This window comes from Chiloscyllium plagiosum, unplaced genomic scaffold (assembly GCF_037043375.1).
Source record: "Chiloscyllium plagiosum isolate Xiang-an unplaced genomic scaffold, Cpla_swu_hap1 HiC_scaffold_25, whole genome shotgun sequence".
Classification (NCBI taxonomy): Eukaryota; Metazoa; Chordata; class Chondrichthyes; order Orectolobiformes; family Hemiscylliidae; genus Chiloscyllium; species Chiloscyllium plagiosum.
In genome coordinates this window covers 54,396,812-54,417,885 of record NW_028270163.1, presented here as the reverse complement: position 1 = coordinate 54,417,885, position 21,074 = coordinate 54,396,812, and the positions used below count along the sequence as shown (strand labels likewise).

General features: G+C 40.0%; 1 protein-coding gene and 1 long non-coding RNA gene across 2 annotated transcripts in view; one reads left to right on the top strand and one right to left on the bottom strand.

Annotated features, from left to right (window-relative positions):
• LOC122562285 (uncharacterized) overlaps positions 1 to 20,948 on the top strand; it is a 78,281-nt gene extending 57,333 nt beyond the window's left edge. The window contains exon 3 of the long non-coding RNA XR_006315274.2: positions 20,195 to 20,948. This is a non-coding gene — a long non-coding RNA (uncharacterized LOC122562285). The remainder of the gene's footprint in view (positions 1 to 20,194) is intronic.
• cep112 (centrosomal protein 112) overlaps positions 1 to 21,074 on the bottom strand; it is a 557,597-nt gene that overhangs the window by 41,605 nt on the left and 494,918 nt on the right. Inside the window, exon 24 of the mRNA XM_088000744.1 lies at positions 16,664 to 16,753. Within this exon, the coding sequence (XP_087856870.1) occupies positions 16,664 to 16,753 (90 nt within the window). The remainder of the gene's footprint in view (positions 1 to 16,663; positions 16,754 to 21,074) is intronic.

The window sequence follows — 21,074 nt, the reverse complement described above, 5'->3', positions numbered from 1 at the left end:
GGGAATTTGTGTTGCAGACGTTTCGTCCCCTGTCTAGGTGACATCCTCAGTGCTTGGGAGCCTCCTGTGAAGCACTTCTGTGATCTTTCCTCCGGCATTTGTAGTGGTTTGAATCTGCCGCTTCCAGTTGTCAGTTCCAGCTGTCCACTGCAGAGATCGGTATATTGGGTCCAGGTCGATGTGCTTATTGATTGAATCTGTGGATGAGTGCCATGCCTCTAGGAATTCCCTGGCTGTTCTGTTTGGCTTGTCCTATAATAGTAGAGTTGTCCCAGTCGTATTCATGTTGCTTGTCATCTGTGTGTGGCTACTAAGGACAGCTGGTCGTGTCGTTTCATGGCTAGTTGGTGTGCATGGATGCGGATCGTTAGCTGCTAACGATCCGCATCCATGATCACCAACTAGCCACGAAATGACACGACCAGCTATCCTTAGTAGCCACACACACAGATGATGAGCAACATGAATTCGACTGGGACAACACTACTATTATAGGACAAGCCAAGCAGAGAACAGCCAGGGAATTCCTAGAGGCATGGCACTCATCCACAGATTCAATCAATAAGCACATCGTTCTGTACCCATTAAACCGACCACTGCAACTGAAAGCTGGGACTGACAACCGGAAGCGGCAGATTCAAACCACTACAAACGCCGGAGGAAAGATCACAGAAGCGCTTCACAGGAGGCTCCCAAGCACTGAGGATGTCACCTAGACAGGGGACGAAACGTCTGCAACACAAATTCCCAGCTCGGCAAACAGAACCACAACAACGAGCACCCGAGCTACAAATCTTCTTACAAACTTTGAAGACCAGTTGTTATGTGGGATTAATGATGGAACCATGCAAAACTGCTTAGTAGGTGAAGCCCAAATAGACTTCAAAGAAGCACCACAACTGGCTTTATCATTAGGAAATGCAGCAAGGGGAGCATATGATTTGCAGGGTACTCCATTGGAAGTGGACACCCTCACCAGGCTGACTGAGCTTGGGGAACACCACTTGAATGAAGGCAATTGTATAGCCTCACACAGGACATATCCTTAACAGAGGGACTCCAGGATAGTTAACAGCAAAACCTGAAAGCAAAGCCAAGCCTCAGCCATTTGGTTAACATTTCTTTAAGATCCGAGCTGTCAAACCATTGTAGTTGCTGCTGAAATGCATTCTCAAGACAGCAAAAGAGTCCTACTAGACCTCAGCTGAATAAAATAACTCACAGGCTGGTATCGAGGAGAATTCAGACCCTGGGAAGTCCACCTACATCTGATAGCAGATTCAGTCTTTAACCAAACTTGCTCTGGACTCCAACCGTTAAGTTTGCACAAGGCCTCGGCTAGACTGAGAAGCTACGCTAGGGAGATTAAGGGTACAACTACAAGTCCAGTCTCTTATGAGCAGCAGCTAGTTCATTTACCAATGATTATAGTAAAGGGCTTGCAACCAAGTTCGATGGGTCGAAATTGGTTGTGACAGATGCGATTAGAAAATGGCTGCCTCAGTGAAGTCCTGATTAAATACCCAGAACTTCATTCAAGAGGGTCTGGAAGATCTATCAAAGGAGCCAACTTGCATTGTTGACCAGGAAGCAATTCCATGATTCTGCAAGGCCCACCCATTGCTAGTTGCCTTACCGGCAAAAGCAGAGACAGAAATCAGGAGGCTGGAAAGCCTATCCAGGATTTAGGCACAAAGCTGGCAGGGGGCCTGACCTTCATGAAGCTGGACATGAGCAATGCCTACTTGCAACTGTGGTTAGATGAGGATTTCCAGAGTATGCCACAATTAATACCCATAAGGATTTGTACCAAAATATTAGACAGAAATTCAGGGTATTGTCAACCTGTGCAATTTTTCAGTGGACGATGGAAAACATTTTGCAAGGTCTACTCCAGATTGCCATTTATCTGGATGATGTACTAATAATAGGAAAGACCAATAAAGAGCTCTTACAGAACTTGCACATAGTCCATAGACATTTCTCCCAGGCAAATGTATGCATAAGAAGGGAATATGTGTTTCAGGATCTCCAAGTGACCTACTTAGACTACAGAGTCAACAAGACCGGGTTAGACACATTGGAAGATAAAATGAGGGCGATCAAAGGTGCCTGGTTACCAGTTTAGAGCTTTCCATGGGCCGGTGAATCTAGAATTGTAGATTCTCAGTTTTTGAGCAAAATGATGTGTTATTTTTTACATACCACAACAAACCCCCTTAAACTATATCAAGGAAATAGCCTTGACCTTTATGTTTATTTTATTTAAAGGCAAATGTAAGGCACTGTGTTCCAGATGTGATTTGATTGGTCCACTACCAGACTTTATGCAAGACACACTTTATTCTTATACCACAATTAAAATACAAAGAAAAAAAACTGGTATAACTTTAACTCCAATGAAATACTTAACGAACAAATATATTATTTAACTATTAATCATCAACTGTTCCAATATAGCGGCATCCATAAACACACCCTTGGCAAAGGCAAATTCAGCATTTCTGACATGCTATCTCAAGTCCAGGAGAAAGGAACATGGAGAAAACAGTCTTGCAGCAGAGAAAGAACTCGAGATTTTTGCTGCAGCAGAGAGAGAGCTGTATTTATTGGCCAGCTCCAACTGCAACTGAAAGCAAAACTAAAATCCTTGGGTCTGTGTGAGCTTGGCTTGAACTACTCATGCTTCTTCAGTGAAAAAACAACATTCAAGGAGCTCAAAGCTATTTACCCACTGCTTCTTAGACAGACATCTTGACACCACTGACAACATCTCTCTGCAAGAGAAACAGCACAGAACAAATCCCTCTTAAAGGCACATATCCTCACATATTGTAAGTATTCATATTTGTGTCACTGATGTGGCCATTTTGTGGTTTATGAATGTGGTATCAACTTAAGAAAACTGCTTGGATCTTCTTATTATTTATGAACCAGAAGGAAAGAACCTTGTGTAATCTTCACCATGGCTGGGAACGCGTTTTAGAATCCAGTAACCAGGCAGGATACCAAGCAGTTGCAAAAAATTACCTTCATAGTCAAATGGCCTGTTGATTCTACTTGTCCAGGATTACAAATGAAGAATGACAACTTGGGCAAGGAATGGAGCGGCCTAATGATGACTGTGGAATTTTACCCTCAGGATCCCTAAGACCAGAAGATTTAGGAGCAGAATTTAGGGGTCAGTTTTTGTCCAATGTATGCATTGTAGATAGGCCAACAAGAGGCGAAGCGACATTGGATTTGGTACTGGGTAATGAACCCGACCAGTTGTTAGATTTGAAGGTCGGTAACCACTTTGGTGATAGTGACCACAATTCAGTTATGTTTACTTTGATGATGGAAAGGGATAGGTATAGAACGCAGGGCAAGAGTTATAACAGGGGATAAAGCAATTATGATGCGATTAGGCAAGATTTAGGATGCAGAAGATGGGGAAGGGGATGGGCACAATTGAAATGTGGGGCTTATTCAAGGAACAGCTACTGCGTGCCCTTGATACGTATGTACCTGTCAGGCAGGGAGAAAGTGGTTGAGCCGTGGTTTACTAAGACATTGAATCTCTTGTCATGTGGAAGAAGGAGGTTTATGTTAGGATGAGATGTGAAGGCTCAGTTAGGGCACCTAAGAGTTACAAGCTAGCCAGGAAAGACCTAAAGAGACAACAAAGAGCCAGGAGGGGACATGAGAAGTCATTGGCAGATAGAATCATGGAAAACCTCCAAAGCTTTCCACAGGTACATCAGGAATAAAGGAAGACTACAGTAAGATTAAGAGGAATCAAGGTCAGTAGTGGGAAGTTGTGTGTGGAGTCCGAGGAGATAGGAGAAACATTAAATGAGTATTTTTCGTATTCACACTGTAAAAAATAATGTTGTCAAGGAGAATACTGAGATACAGGCTACTAGACGAGACAGGATTGAAGTTCACAAGGAAGAGGTTTTAGTAATTCTGGAAAGTGTGAAAAGATATAAGTCCCCTGGGCTGGATGGGATTTATCTCTGGGATCAAAGGGATTTATCTCTGGGATGCAATCTCTGGGAAGCCAGGGAGAAGATTGCAGAGCCTTTGGCTTTGATCTTTATGTCATCATTGTCGACAGGAATAGTGCCAGAAGACTGGAGGATAGCAAATATTGACCCCTTGTTCAAGAAGGGCAGTAGGGACAATCCTGGTAATTATAGACCAGTGAGCCTTACTTCGGTTGTGGGTAAAGTGTTGGAAAAAGTTATAAGAGATAGGACTTATAATCATCTTGAAAGGAATAAGTTGATTAGGGATAGTCAACACAGTTTTGTGAAGGGCAGGTCGTGTCTCACAAATTTTATTGAGTTCTTTGAGAAGGTGACCAAACAGGTGGGTGAGGATAAAGTGATTGATGTGATATATATGGATTTCAGTAAGGCGTTTGATAAGGTTCCCCATGGGAGGCTATTGCATAAAATACGGAGGCACGAGATTGAGGGTGATTTAGGCGGTTTGGATCAGAAATTGGCTAGCTAAGAGAAGACAGAGGGTGGTGGTTGATAGGAAATATTCATCAAGGAGTTCAGTTGCTTGTGGTGTACCAAAAGGATCTGTTTTGGGTTCACAGCTATTAGTCATTTTTATAAATGACTTGGATGAGGGCGTAGAAGGATGGGTTAGTAAATTTGCAGATGACACTAAGATTGGTGGAGTTGTGGTCAGTGCTGACTGATGTTTCAGGTTACAGAGGGACATAGATAAGCTTCAGAGCTGGGCTGAGAGGTGGTAAATGGAGTTTAATGTGGAAAAGTGTGAGGTGATTCGCTTTGGAAGGAGCAACAGGAATAAAGAGTACTAGGCTAAGATTCTTGGCAGTGTAGATGAGCAGAGAGATTTCGGTGTTCTTGTACATAGATCCCTGAAAATTGCCACCCAGGTCGATAGGGTTGTTAAGAAGGCATATGGTATGTTAGTTTTTATTGGTAGAGGTATTGGGTTTCGGAGCCATGAGGTCACGTTGTAGTCGTACAAAACTCTAGTACCGCCGCACTTGGAGTATTGCATACAGTTCTGGTCACCACATTATAGGAAGGATATGGAAGCTTTGGAAAGGGTTCAGAGGAGATTTACTAGAATGTTGCCTGGTATGGAGGAAAGGTCTTATGAGGAAAGGCTGAGGGACCTGAGGCTGTTTTCATTAAAGAGAAGAAGGTTGAAAGGTGATTTAAAAGAAACATATAAAATAATCAGAGGGTTAGACAGGGTGGACAGTGGGAGCCTTTTTCCTTGGATGGTGATTGCTAGCATGAGGGGACATAGCTTTAAATTGAGGGGTGATAGGTATAGGACAGATGTCAGAGGTGGTTTCTTTACTCACAGAGTAGTAGCAACGCACTGCCTGCAACAGTAGTAGACTCACCAATTTTAAGGGTATTTACATGGTCACTGGATAAACATACGGATGAAAATAGAATAATGTCAGATAGATAGGCTTCAGATTGGTTTCACAGGTCGGTGCAACATCGAGGGCCGAAGGGCCTGTACTGCGCTGTGATGTTCCATGTTCTAATTAAATTGGGTCTGCTCCACTACTCCATCATGGCTGACATGTTTCTTAACTCCATTCTCCTGCCTTCTCTCTGTGATCCTCCATCCCCTTACTAATCAAGAACTTATCGATCTCTTATATACACAAATGACTTGGCCTTCACAGCCCTCTGTGGAAATGTATTCCACAGATTCACCACCCCTGCCAGAGGAACAAGTTCCTTTTCTTTACAGTTTCAAAGAGTCATCTCTTCACTCTGAGGTCATGTCCTTATGTCCGACTAATGGCAACATCTTCCCTATATTCACTCTATCCAGTCCTCAATAATCTGTACGTTTCAATGAAATCCCCCCTTTTCCTTCTAAATTCCATCAGTATAAACTCAAAGCTCTCAATCACTCCCCGTATGACAAGCCCTTCACCTGGGATAATTCTTGTAAACCTCTTCTGGACCTCCAACGCCAGCACATTCTTTCTTTGGTACGTGGCCCAAAACTGCTCACAATGTGTCTGACCAGAGCCTTTTACAGCCACAGCAGTACATCTCTGCTCTTGTGTTCTAATCCTCTTGAAATGAGTGCTAACATTGCAATTGCCTTCCTAATTGTCAACTGAGCTTCATGTTAATCTTCAGAGAATTCTGAACTAGGACTCCCAAGTCTCTTGATGCTTCAGATTTCCTTGGTTAGAAAATAATCTGTGCCTCTACTCTTCCTACCAAAGTGCATAATCTCATAGTTTCCCACATTATATTCCATTTGTCATTTTGTCCATTCTCCTAAACTGTCCAAGTCCTGCAGTTTCTCCACTTCCTGAACACTTGCTATCTCTCCACCCACCTTTGTGTCATCTGCAAACTTAGCAACAATACCCTCCATTTCTACATTCAGGTTATTACTGCATAATGTGAATGTGTGGTCCCAACATGGACCTCTGCAGAACTCCACAAGAGACAGGTTGCCGTTCTGTACTCTCTACCTTCTACCAGTCACCCAATACTTTATCCATACCAGTACCTTGCCTCGTCACCATGGGCTCTTATCCTATTTAGCAGTTTCCCATGCAGCACCTTGTCAAAGGAGTCAAAAATCCAAATAGATCACGTACACTGCATCTCCTTGTTTGTTCCTCCTCAAAGAATCTAACAGATTTGTCAGGCATGACCTCCCCTTGATGAAACCATGCTGAATTTCACTATGCACTTCCAAGAACTATGCAATCTATCCTTAATAATGGATTCTAAATATTAAAAATGACTGAGGCCAATTTCCTGTTTTCTGCCTCTCTCCCTTCTTTAAAGAGGGGTGTTACATTAGCCATTTTCCAGTCCTCTGGGATCCTCCCTGACTCCAGTGATTCCTGAAAGATACCCCAAAGCACTCTACAGCCGGGTAATTACCTTCAAAGTGGAATCTTTGCAGTGCAATCACCAAACTATGCACAGTGAGCTTACATAAAAATGCAACATGATAGTGACCAGATGATCTAGCTTAGTGATATATGAGAGATAAATACTGGCCAGTACACTAGAAGAACTTCCCTGACCTTCAATGAAGCAGTGCCATATGTTCTTTTATGTCCACCTGACAAGGCAAATGGAGTTTTGGTTTAGGAAGGATGGATTGGTGCTTCCTTTTGGAAGGGGATAAACAAAGATCTACAGCACACTTCATCAACTGGAATTTAGTTATACTCAGAAAATCCAAGTACTGAATGATTACTGCACCTTTACTAAGAAGAATGTTTCCTTTGAGTGGCTTGTGATTAGTTGAGCTGAAATGTTTCCCAGTACAGATGCCTTTGGAAGACTGGAGTCATAACACCATGATTTAGCATAATCAAGGCTGCATACATAATAATTACAAGCCATTCTCTGTGTTTGTTCTTAAAACATCAAAAATAGTGTGAATTCCTGTAGCTGGGCTGCTGGGAAACTTCAAAATGTACCAGTCAGCCACATTCAATTCACTGTATTTTATTATTATTTTATAAAACTTGGCTTAATGTTACATTTTAAAAATGTTTGTAATTATGACTGTCTTAAAAAGTCTAGTTCCCAGACACCTCACTACATTGCTGTGTTATTAATCTCCTTGAATCCTCTGGTTACAGTCTTCTGTCAATTCCACACCTAAACTTTCTTGTGATTTGGTTCGATAGAAACCACATCTGACAGCTCCTGAGTTTTTTGGCACATCTTTCAGAATCTGGTTTTTGTTGTCCTGATCCCCCACCTGGAAAGCCCTTTCTTTTTGTTGTTACTTACTGAGAGATTATGCTAAATTCAGAATATGCTGAGACGGGAACAGAATTAACCCCAGACAACGCTGCTGAGCACATTAGGTTTCTGTCTTAGATGTACTATCTGTGACAAAAAGATCCCTGAACACAACGGAAGAGACAAAAGACCAACATGGAGAGAATGCTCAAAGGGAACTTGTGTTAATCAAGGTGAAATTATTAGTGATTGGAACACAACATTTTTTTCAGTTTTGCCATCAGCACTCTTGGGTCAGGCTGACCATAGGTTAAAACTAGAATAAAACCACCAGATCAAGGTATAACAAAGGTTAAATGTAGAGCAAAATTTCTTTCAGAGCTGAAAATGTGTTGCTGGAAAAGCACAGCAGGTCAGGCAGCATCCAAGGAGCAGGAGAATCGACGTTTTGGGCATGAGCCCTTCTTCAGGAAGGGCTCATGCCTGAAACGTCGATTCTCCTGTTCCTTGGATGCTGCCTGACCTGCTGCGCTTTTCCAGCAACACATTTTCAGCTCTGATCTCCAGCATCTGCAGTCCTCACTTTTTCCTACAAAATGTCTTTCACTCTGCTTTCTACTTCCTTTTTTGTTCACTTCTGGAATACGGGCATCAGCAGCTGGCACATCATTTGTTATTCATCTAGAATTGCTCTTGAGAAGGTAGTGGTGAGCTGCTATCTTGAATTGCTGCAGGCCAAGTAGTGTAGATACACCCAAGTGCTGATAGGGAAGGATTTTGATTCAGCAATAATGAAGCAACACCTATATAGTTCCAAGTTGGGATATTGTGTGGCTTGAAGGGGTACTGCATGCATCTTTGGTTTTTGTCCTTCCATACCACGGAGGTCACAGGATTGGAAGGTGCTGTTGAAGGAGTTTTGTTGAGTTCCTGCAATGCATTTTGTAGATGGTACACACTACTTCCTTGTGTGATAGATGGAGGAAGTGAATGTTTAAGATGACGGATGTGATGCTGATCAAGAAGATTGTTTAGTCCAGATAATGTTGGGCTTCTTGAACAGCATTCATCTGGCAAGTGAGGAATATTCCATCACACTTCCAACTTGTGCCTTATAATTGGTGGACAAGCTTTGGGGAATCAGGAGATGAGTTTAAGATTATCCCCTCCTGATGCTCCCATCCTCAGAGTCATCGGCCTTATTGCCAATTGTGCTGGTTGGAGTGGGCCCATTAAGAACTCAATAAGGAGTTCTTAAACTCATTTAATCTTGAGGTCTCATATCAACAGGAAGACTTCGATCCTTGCTGATTGGATTTAAACAGATCTGGGAGTGAAAAGATTGTGTTTAATTCATTGGTGCAAAAATATTTGAAAGGGAGGAATATGATTTTATTTCTCCTCCATCTGTTTGAGGTTATTAATATAATTTACTGCATGTTATTACATGAAACAAACCTTTTGGCCCAACAGGTCCATGCCATATACTGTACTCCACATGAGCCTCTTCCAGCCTGGCAGACCTTCTTATCTGACTCAATTTACAGTTTTTAAAAAATTCATTGTTGTTTGATGTGTTTCTTGCACTGCAAATAGGATTACTGTTCTATAGGGAAATCTGAAAAGCACTTTGATATGCCCTGGTGTTGTGAACGGTGCTATCTGAATGCACCTCTTTCTTATTTTGCCAGAGTCCCTTGTACCAAGAGTCATGTGCAGGGACATCATGATTTTGATGTGCTTGTTTCACCTAAAGAAAACTGCTTAAAATCAAGCATAATTTAACAAGAATGTGTGGCCTTAGGTTTATACTCTAACAAATCCAGGAAAGTTCTTTTCTGTTTTGTCTTTTTATTTGATAAATATCATAGTTAAATTCTTGTAATTGTACCAATTCCACATAATATAGTGGATATTTTAATTGTGTAAATTCAGCATTCACACTAAAACTGTATACAGTGTATTCACTGTTGTAACATGTAATACTTTGGATCATGGCAAGCCAACGGAAATTGAGACAGATGCTTTGGCAAAACAGAGTCAAAATTATGTATAGAAGCAGTCTAAATGTAACAGAGATAAATAAAACTGTTTATGCTGATATCCAGAATTTGTAATCCAGGCTTAGCATTCAGACGTTATGGAGAAGAGTCATATTTGACTTAAAATGTAAACTTTGGTTCTCACTCTGCAGATACATTCTATCCAGATAACTATCTCCAGTTTTAGATCTAAGAGGCAGATCTAGGTATTTACCACTATTCTATATTATTTTTCCTCATATAGGATGGCTACTGTCACAATAACAGGAAGCTAATGTAACAGGCTCTGCTGAAGACTATGAAGCCAATAGGGTGCCTGAAATGAGAATCATTTGGACTAAGGAATACCATACTAGCTTCTGTTGTGTGGTCAGAATGAACAATGAGTAAAAGAGTATCGGACTGGAATGTTGCATGTGATCCACGACAAAACTGATCTACACATACATCATTCAATTGTGGATATTGCAAAACATTCTGTTCTTCATGAATACTGTATTAAATCCCTCAACATTAAGAAATTATAATCAATGGACAAGTTAACAAAATCACATACCTGAGTATTATTTGTCCCATTAATACAAAGAATCACAAACATATGGCAAAAAGTTGGAGCAGTGAGGGAATCTCTCAGTACATTCAGCCATTGTATCTCACAGTTTTAATTACTGTTTATGGCATCTACTAAACTATGGAATTGATTTGTATCCAGGCACCAACATAATGCAGCCAGTTTAAGCAATTTTGCACAGATCACATACTTACATGTGCAGGAAAGATAACTAAAGCCAGATAGATAGTCACCATTATTACAACACCAGAGGAAGCACTTTAGCCCATCATGTCTGTGCAGTTCTCTGCACAGAAATCCAATCAGTGGATCAGCCTCACTCTATCCCGGAGACCGTGAAAGTTTACATCCTTCAAATTCTCATCCAACTTCCTTTTGATATAATTCATCGTCCTTGGAGGCAGTGAATTCTAGGTCTGCACTAGTCGAAAAGGTTCTCACCTATATCCTTCTGCATCTCTTACCCTTGTAGGAAAGTCTCAGACTAGAGGGCATCATCTCAGAGTAAGGGACTGTCCATTTAAAACAAAGATGAGAAGGATTTCTTTCCTCTTAGAGATGATTAATCTGTGGAATTCTTTACTGCAGAGGGCTGAGCAGGTTAATTATCCTGAAGGCTAAGAACAGCTTTACTTTGCATATCTTATCCAAACGTGTCATAGTTTTGTACAAATCTATTTAGAGTACCATCAATCTCCTTTGTTATAAGGAGAACAATCCCAGTTTCTCCAATCCAATCTTGTAGCAAAAATCTCTCATCTCTATCCTCATTCATGTGAAGTGGAGCTACCTGATGAAGGAGCAGTGCTCTGAAAACTAATTCTTCCAAATAAGCCTGTTTTGTGATTTTTAACTCCTTCACATGGGGTATGTTTGCCTCATGTCAGAAGACATTGAGAAAGTCAGACTCCAGACTAAGCTGGAAAAATAAATCTATACTAGTTGAATAATTTTTATTGTCTGTTCTGCAGCATCTTCACAAATTACATCACAATGACCATTGCAGGGTTAATTGAGACAGTTCCAAGAACTTCCCAATTTTTAAAGAGGATTTGAACAACGAGGTTACTGAAGATGCATCTGGCCACTGGCCTTAGGAATCTGCTTGACATTATCCCAAGCGACAAATCATACCCAACACTCCATTCTTCAATCCATTCAAAATTCCAAATTATCCAGAACAATATTGTCCAGAACGACTGTATAGTTAATCCTACTCAGCTACTCCTTATTCTCATTGACTCAGCTGTGGACAGGATATATATACCTGGGCAATTTTCCACATTTCCACAATCCATAACACATTCCAGCAGTTGTAACTATACTTGAACAGTTTGATTAGGAATGTGACTAGTTCTGGAGCATAGAACTTCACTACTACAGCTGGGGTGATGCCATAACCTTTTCTTTACCCAGTACCAACAGCAGTTTCTTGATATTATATGGAGTGAACTGAATTGTCTGAAGATTGGCAACTAAAATTCCAGGGACCTCTGGAGATAACACAATGCAGGAGCAGGAATAGGCCATTTGGACCCTTAAGTTTGCTCTGCCATTCAACAGACCATGTTAGAGATGAAAAAACTGCAGATATTAGAATCCAAAGTAGACAAGCAGGAGGCTGGAATAACACAGCAAGTCAGGCAGCAAGAGGAGGTGGAGAAGTCAACGTTTTTTAAGAAGAGACCCTTCTTATTTAAACTTTTTTTTAAGATTAGAATCAGGAAGAATGTGGAAGCAGGCCCTTCGGCCCAACAAGTCCACATCGACTCTCTGAAGAGGAACTCACCCAGACCCATTTTCCTCTGACTAATGCACCTAATACTATGGCCAAGTCACCTGACCTGCATATCTTTGGATTGTGAGAGGAAACCAGAACATCCGGAGGAAACTCATGCAGACACAGGGAGAATGTGCAAACTCCACACAGACAGTCTGCCAATCGAACCCGGGTCCCTGGTGCTGAGAGGCAGCAGTGCTAACCACTGAGCCACTGTGCCACCCCTTTAATAAATGATTTTTATATATGCATTATGCCACGCAGTTGTGTAGAGATAAATATATTGAAAACACATCCAAATATAATTTTTTTGTTAGTTTTACGAAACCAAACAATTTCTTCATTTGTTTCCGGAAAAAAGTAATTATTGTAATGTGAGAATGTTCTACCTGAAAAAGGGTTATACCCGATACTTCCACTTCTCTACTTCCTGATGCTGCCTGGCTTGCTGTATTCTCCCAGCCTCCTGCTCATCAACATTCAATAGACCATGGCAGATCTCCTACCTCATCATGTCCTCCCCAGAATGCCTTCATTCTTTTAGTAGCAAAAGAATTCATTGATTTATTGTGTTGAATATACTCAATGACTGAGCATCCATGTTGTCTGGGGCAGACTATCTCATAGTTTCACAACTCTTTTAAATTTTATTCTACATCAAGATTATTCTAAGTTTCAGCCAGGGGAAACATTTAGTCAGAATCTACCCTGTCAATTTCTATTCTAACTCACTTCTCAATTTTCTAACGTCCAAGAGTACAGGCTAGTCTCAATTTCTCCACATAGGAAAATTCTTTCATCTCATGAACCAATCTAGTGTACATTTATTGCACTAAAACTATATAAGGTACTCCAGATACAGCCTCAACAAAGTCCTGTAAATTTGTAGCAAGACTTCTTTATTCTGAGATTCAATTCCTTAAAAGCTTACATACCATTCGCCTTTCAAATTCCTTACAGTTCCTTCAGGTGTCTTTCTATAATTCAACTCGGCTGCATTGCATAATAATCAACAAGATGTAGTGCAGCAATTCATAAAGGTTTCTTTAGTTGCACCTCCTAAACCTACAACAAGAGCAGCAGTGCATGAAAACACCATTATCTTAAATATCCCAACCGTTCGACACCATTGCAACATGGATATGCATCCATTATTCCTTTATCATCAATAAGTTAAATCCCTAGAACTCCCTAGCTTAACTGTACTATTGAAACGGGTGCACTACAAATATTACAGAAGTTTCATAAGGTGGCTCACTACATATGTATTGAAGGTGAAGACAGGTTTGGATAATAAGTTCCAGCCTCGCCAGTGATTCTCCCAATCCAATAATTACTTTTTTCACAGATACAAATTAAGAAACCTGCTTGGTTTCATAAAACTAACAAAAACTTATATGTGGAATTGTATTTAATATATTTATCTCTACACAACTGTGTGGCATAAAAATCATTTATAAAAGGAGTTTAAATATAAATTGAAAGAAGTGCTGATCATTTTGGGATTTCAAAGTCATTTTTTCTTCAACTGACTGTGATCAGTTTTAAATGTCTTGTTCCTTAGTTTTCATATAGACATGGAACAAAAATAAAGCAAAGTACTATGGATGCTGGGCATCAGAAGGAAAACAGAAATTTCTGGAAAACTCAGCAGGTCTGGCAGCATCTATGGAGAGAATGTAGAGTTAATGTTTTGAGTCCAGTAACCCCTTATTTGTTACCCAAGTCTGCTGCTGTGCTGCTTGTCATAGTATTCAGTGTGTTAATCACACTTGCTTCAGATTCACCAACACTGTGCAAATTAGATAAATCAGCCAATAGATTTATTTGATAAAAGGAAATGTATAGTTAGGGAGTGAGGACAAAATTCGGATCCAATGTAGAGTGACACTGTGCTGTAATGATGACAGGCTATTATGACAGAGGTGCTATCTTTAGAATGATACATTAGTCTGAGGTCCCATCTACCCTCTCATGCAAAAATTTAAGATTCTATGGCACCAGTTGAAGGACACCAGGGAAATTCTCCCCATTGTTCTGGTCCATCTTTATGCATCAACAAAAACTCCAAAAGCAAATTGTGTGGTCATTTATCTCATTTTTGTTTGTAATTTTAGTGTACAATTGGCTGCCTATTTAACAACATATGACTACACTTAAAAGTACTTCACTGGCAATAAAGTGTTCAAGCATGTCCTGAGGTTGTGAAAGGTTCTACAAAAATGCCAATATTCTTAACAATCAAATGTCGAAACAGACTCATGTAGCTTATAGCCTATTCCAGTTCCAAAGATCCTTGACCAGTAAAATGTTAACAAGTAGCTTTTTTCAGTTCCTATCAATAAACTGTCTCCAATATTGTAGACAAAGAGCAGATCTATTCACATCAAATAAATTATCAGCATAGAAAACAGTAGCACACTTGAGAAAGGTGAAGTTAGTCAGAATGATGTCTTCACCTGTAGAATTAACTTTTCAAGTCAGATTGTAAAAGAATGAACCTTTACAATCTGAGGGATTGATCAATGAAGACTTTGGTTAGGCCACACTTACGAGTATTGAATTCAATTCTGGTCGCCACATTACAGGAAGGATGTGAAGGCTTTGGAGAGGGTGTAGAAAAGGTTTACCAAAATGCTGCCTAGATTATAAGGTATGAGCTTTAAAGAGAGGCTAGAAAAACTGGGGTGGACACAGTCAAAAGTCACCTGACACCAGGTTATAATCCAAAAGTTTCTTTTGAAATCACAAGCTTTCGGAGATGTAGTGAGGGAGAAGAACACACAGACACAGAATTTATAGGAGAGAGATCAAAAGATCATACAACTGGTGTGAGTGGAGTGTCGAATAATAAATCTCTGTAGGTGACCAAATGCAGACTTGGATGGGTTCCACCTTCTTCTAGTTCTTCTATTCTTATGTTCATAATTTGTAACCTGGCCTCTATTTTGTCACACTTCAGGCTTTTTTTCCAATGGAGTAAATAAAGCCAGTCTGTCAGTCCTTTCTTGATATATATACATATACACTCTGGCATGTCTGGTATCATCCCACATATCTTCTCTGCATCCTGTCCAGTGCTTATATGTATTTATACTATATGGAAACCAGACTGCAAGACTGTGTTTGAAGTGCAGTCTAACAAAGACTCAGTATAAGTTTAAGCATCATTTCCTTACTTTTCAATCTTGCTAATGGTACTAATTTAGGCAATCTCAAATTCCTAGCCTGTGAGAATCAATTAGCATGAAACCACATGTAATTATTGGTATTAAAATTAGCCATCACCTTCAGAAAGGCCACAAAAATAATTGGTGTGGGAAATGAAAATGGAACAGTTCAAGCAGAGGGTATTTCTCTGAAATTGTCATTCGGCACATTGTTGAAGATTACTTGTATCTGACCTGAGATGGTATGTTCACAGCACATATCAACTGGTTAGCTCAGTTGGCTGATGATGCAGTGACACCAATAGCCTGGGTTCAATTTCTACACCAGCTGAGATGGCTCTCCTTCTCAATCCCTTCCCTTGACTGAGGCAAGATGACCTCAGCTTAAACTATCACAAGTCAAATTTCTCTAAAATGAGACAGCAGCCTTATAGTCTGTTAAGACAATGCTAACTTTACATTTTTAGTTGGAAGATGTTTCTTTCCTTAGTCATGGCATCTAGCACAAAGCTGAGGTTGGGTTGTAGGCTGAGTCCTTGCAACGCATCAAAGGGACCCAAGTACATACAAACATGGAGTGAGCCACTTGGTCCTTCTAGCCTGGTCCACATTTAATAAGATCATGATTGATCTGATTGTGGCCACAACTCCACCTTCTGATCTCTCCACAATAGGCTTTGATTTCCTTACCAGTCAAGAACCATATCGACCTTGTCATAGAATCATACAGCACGGAAACAGACCCTTCGGTCCATGTCGACTTTAACCACAAGTGCACTTGTGTGCACTTGGCCCACGTCCCTCCACTCATTTCTTAGTCAAGTACTTATCCAAATGTCTTTTAAATGTTGTAACTGTACCCGCATCCACCACTTCCTCTGGAAGTTAAGTCCACACAAGAACATTTTCTGTGGAAAAATGTTGTCCCTCGTCTTTTTCAAAACTTTTCTCCTCTCACCTTAAAAATATGTCCCCTAATCTTGAAAGTCCCCACCCTAGGGACAAGCCACCTATCATTCACATCCCTCATAATTTTATAAACTTCGATAAGGTCACCCCTTAGCCACTTACACTCCAGTGCAAAAAGTCCCAGCTTATCCAGCCTCTCCTTATAACTCAAATCCTCCATTGAATGCAATAACCTTGAAGCTTCAATTGAAGCATCAGTCAGAATCCAACAGCACAGAAGTCCTTTTGTATCATGCCCTTGCTTTTCCCTAATAACCCAACAAAATTTTTCTTTTCAAGTATTTATTCAATTGCCTTTTGAAAGTTATCACAGAATCTGTTTCTACTATCCTATTTTTTGATCATGCATCAGGCTTCATTCATTAATTATTTATCCACTGTTACTTCTCGTCTGTTACCTGTTCTTGAGTCTTCAGCTCTTTGTTTTCTATCTCATTTTCTAATATTTGGATTTGGTTGCGATAGTTTTCTGCTTCATTTTCCAGAGTCTAAATCAAAAATCAGCAAAGATAAATTAGTTTGTGTTACACAAACTAACACTTCAGACATTTAAAAGAAAACATATGATAAATGTCAAAGACAATGTTTCAACAGAAAATAAATTCACTGGATTTGCTGTGAGATTCTTTTCCTATGTTTCTCTAATCATCCTAGAGGTTCAAGGATTGCATGTGAGCAGACTGTGTCTATGGAAAGATCTCCTCAAGAACTGGTGTGTGAAGTGACTCCACATATTGTAAGAGCCTCTTAGCTCCATTCATGATTTCACCAACAGGGGCTTCTAAACAAAATGTCTCCAAGTAGCCAACCCTTTACCACTACCTTTTAAACAAGGACTAACAAGAAGACAATGCTGAGAGATACCAGCAAGTGCAAACATGTCCCACATATTGATACTTAGACCTATAAAGCAATTCAAAGAAATAGTGCCAATGCAGTACTTTTGAAGGGTGGTTATGGTTGCAAAGTAGAAAACACAACAGATATTTTCCACATGGCAGTATTGCACAAACAAACAACAAAAGAAATATCATAGCACCTGTCTTAGTGATGTTGAAAGAGGGATAAATGCTGACCAACACGACAGGAGAATTTCCCTGCTCTTCCTTTGAATAGTGCCATGACTGTTTTGCATCCCATTGAATGGGTAGATGAGTCTTTAGTTTATCATCTTATCCAATGATAAATCTCCAATAGTGCAGCATTCCTTCTGCAGTTACTGGAATCTCAGCAGGAATTATGAACTGAAGTCTCTGGAATAGAAATGAACCAGTAATCTTCGAGCCTAGAGCTCCCAAATGGCATCTCCTTGCCATTTTCGTCTGCAAACTGCCTGCAGCCTCCTTCATTTTCCACCATCTATCTTCTATGGCTTCACCACTTTCCCATCAGCTAGTTACTATCATCATATTCCTGCAACAAGCACTGATTATCTGTTTCTTAAAATTGCATGAGATCTTCATGTCAGGAACATAGAAGTAAAGCTTGTGTCTTTTCAAACTTAAAGGGATTTTAATAAATTATAAATTGTCAAACTATGTTTAAAAATTTGTTGTCTAAAATATTGATGTATAATATCATCAGCTGGATATATAAATATCTTGGAACTTTTTGAAAAGAACACTTTTCAAAGTGAAGGACACTGGCTACAGAGCAAAGATGTTGCATTTGTGAAGAAGCTGCTTGAATGGAACCAAGTCTGCAACACCATAGCAAGTCACAAGATCCAGTTTAGCCTTGTGCAAGTGCATGGGATGTGAATAAGTTAATCTTCATCTAATTAACGTCAATGGGTTGTTGAACTGTGGGAGTATCATCATTCTTCACTCCACGACCACATATGGAGGGATAGGGGCCAAACACAGGCAAATGTAACTAGTTCAGTTAGGAAACTGAGTTGGAGCCAAAGGATTAACTTGATTGCAATGAGTGAATTTACTCACTTGCTGCCCAGGGCCACTGAAGCCAATTAAAGCAGCTCAATTGCTCCTCTCGCTAACTCAGCAGAAGGTAGCAATCAATCTGGGTGTGTTTGGTTCATATGACTTGCTTACATAGTACTTGCACAGTCATTAGGACAGCATAAAACATTACTGTTCTGTCTTAATCTGAGCTTGCAGAATGTGGTTTTAAATACTCAATTGAGGAACTCAAAATTTGGTTCGCTTTCTTAAGAGATAGTCAAAATTGAAACAACCAATCAATTGGAAAAATGTACACACATCTACTTCGGGGCAGTTTGCAGTCAGATCCAGATTGCTTGGAATCAATTTTCTCAATGAAATTTACTGTTAGGGCTGGGCTCCATTACTGTCCTTGTGTAAAAAAAACTGCTAACAACTACATTATACTAAACCATAGACTCCTCTCATGGAGTCAGTGGAATAAAATGACATTGTAATTTGTTTAGCTCGGATTAATGGCTTCTTTGAACAATCACATCTTTTACAAATTCTAGATCAGAAATATATTTTAGCAAACCACAATAAATAGAGAATCTTTTGAAAAAGTGGAGAAGAAATCTTATGGTTTTAGTATAACCCACAATTTACATTTTCACATATGGTGACATTCTTTAATCATGGGAATCTTCAGCAACAGAACAATACAGATTCCAAGCCAGAAGGTTTTGATATCACGATACTGCTTCAGTACTTTATTTACTGAATGAAGAACACTGTCTGAGCTCTCCGTGGGATAGTGGTGAAAGCACCAATCCATGCATATCTAAAATTCCTAGCTTTAATTCCTGGCCTGTATGTTTAGTTGGTCTTAGTTGGACTGTTAGCAGGCATTTTGTGCTCTGAGATTTGGGAGGGGTAAGAAATTCAATCAATATTCCCTCCATTCGTTAACACCTATCTCTATGACTTTATGACACCCTGCTGCCAGTCAATTCCTTTTCCATTGGGTTCAGGCTGTAAGTGCAGTGAGGCTAGTCTCTGAGCTGACCTCAATAAATTCCTGGGTTTGAGCAGGTTTAAAATTTTCAGGGTAGGCTAATTATACTCTATCAAGGGAGAGTGATCAGTAGTTTCAGCCGGTTGGAGCAGCCAAGGTGGCTTTTTCATCTTATAAGGCTACTATCCTTGAGAAAGACTGTAGGCCAGATAAGAAAGGCAGTGTTAAGGTGTTATTGATGGGAGAAATGTCATTTGCCTTGAGCTCAGAACTACTTTCTAACATGCATTCCCCATTTGGAAAGAAGGCTGGAGTTTTATCAACATTTCCTGTTGTTTCTAGTGAAATGCTGAGAAATGCTGTGGGGCAGTTCCTGGGACAATTCCCACTGGCCTAGAAATCACTGCAACATGGATCACCTTGGTCCCGATTATTGAGATTTGCACATATATGTTTGTGTAAAAAGAAAGTGATCCTTCCTTGCCATCATTGTGCACTCAACTCCATAATGGAAATGTGTAAATACCAATATTTAAGACCATCAGCATAACTGATATCTTCACACTTGTGAATGATTCACAGCAAACATATTGGTTCAATTCCTATATCTGATGTGATGAGTAAATATTATGGCAGAAACAACAGGTGAAGTAAGATTTTAATTTTCTGTTTGTTTGTTGAAAGTGCCTGATCTTCACTTTCTAGCTGTTTTTAATGCTAATAAGCAAGACAAGAGCTTGCTATGGAGAAAGCATGTGGTCAAACTGATATCTCACCATTTAGGGAAGCATTTGTATGTCAATGACATGTGCTACTGGATTATTCAAGTCTTTGTAAATTAGACTTTTACTTGCATGTTGTAGAATCTGGGATACAAATAGCATTGCAGGAATGAAGTACCATTATATAACATATTTCAGCATGGCCGCCTAGCTATATGTAACCAACAATGTATGTAATGGACAGAGATACCCATAAACTCTTTGAGGATGACAACTAATTTCTAACTTATTCTCTCCCAATACCAGCTTCTAAGTGGCCTTTTATGAAGTTCATAATAATAGAAGTAGAAATGGCTATTCATTCACAAGGAATTCATTATTGACTTTCGCGGGATGTTACTCATACCCCTCTACACATTAACGGCACAGAGGTGGAAAGAGTGGAGAGTGTCAAGCTCCTGGGAGTGGTCATCTATAACAAGCTTTCTTGGACTCTTCATATGGACGCACTGGTTACAAAGCCCCAACAACATCTCTTCTTCCTCAGGCAGCTGATGAAATTTGGCATGATGGCAAATACCCTTGCCAACGTTTATAGGTGCACCATCGAGAGCATTCTGTCTGGATGTACCACTACCTGGTATGGCAACTGTACCATTCAAAATCAGAGAGGGTTACAGAGAGTGGTGAACTTGACCCTGACAATCACAAAGGCCAATCTCTCATCTATAGAATTCATCTACCAGGCCCGCTGTCAAGGAAAGGCCGCCAGCATCCTCAAAGATCCATCCCACCCTGGCAATGCTTTTCTGCAACCTCTACCATTGGGGAGAAGGTACAGAAACCTGAACACACGCACCAGCCGGTTTCAAAACAATTTCTACTCTACTGTAGAGAGAATACTGAATGGACTCACAAACTCGTAGCATTCGCCTGCACCTGTGTTTCTGTTTTGCCACTGTTTACCTATTTTGACTTATCTATGCTATTTAACTCTGTGATCTGCCTGTATTGCTCGCAAGACAAAGCTTTTCACTGTGCCTCGGTACATGTGACAATAAATTCAATTCAGTTCAATTCAATTCGATTCAGCTCAACAAATCTCAACTCCTACAGAATACATACAGAACTCCTACATAATTAATTAAACGACCAAAATCATTGTTCCACATATATAATTTCCAAG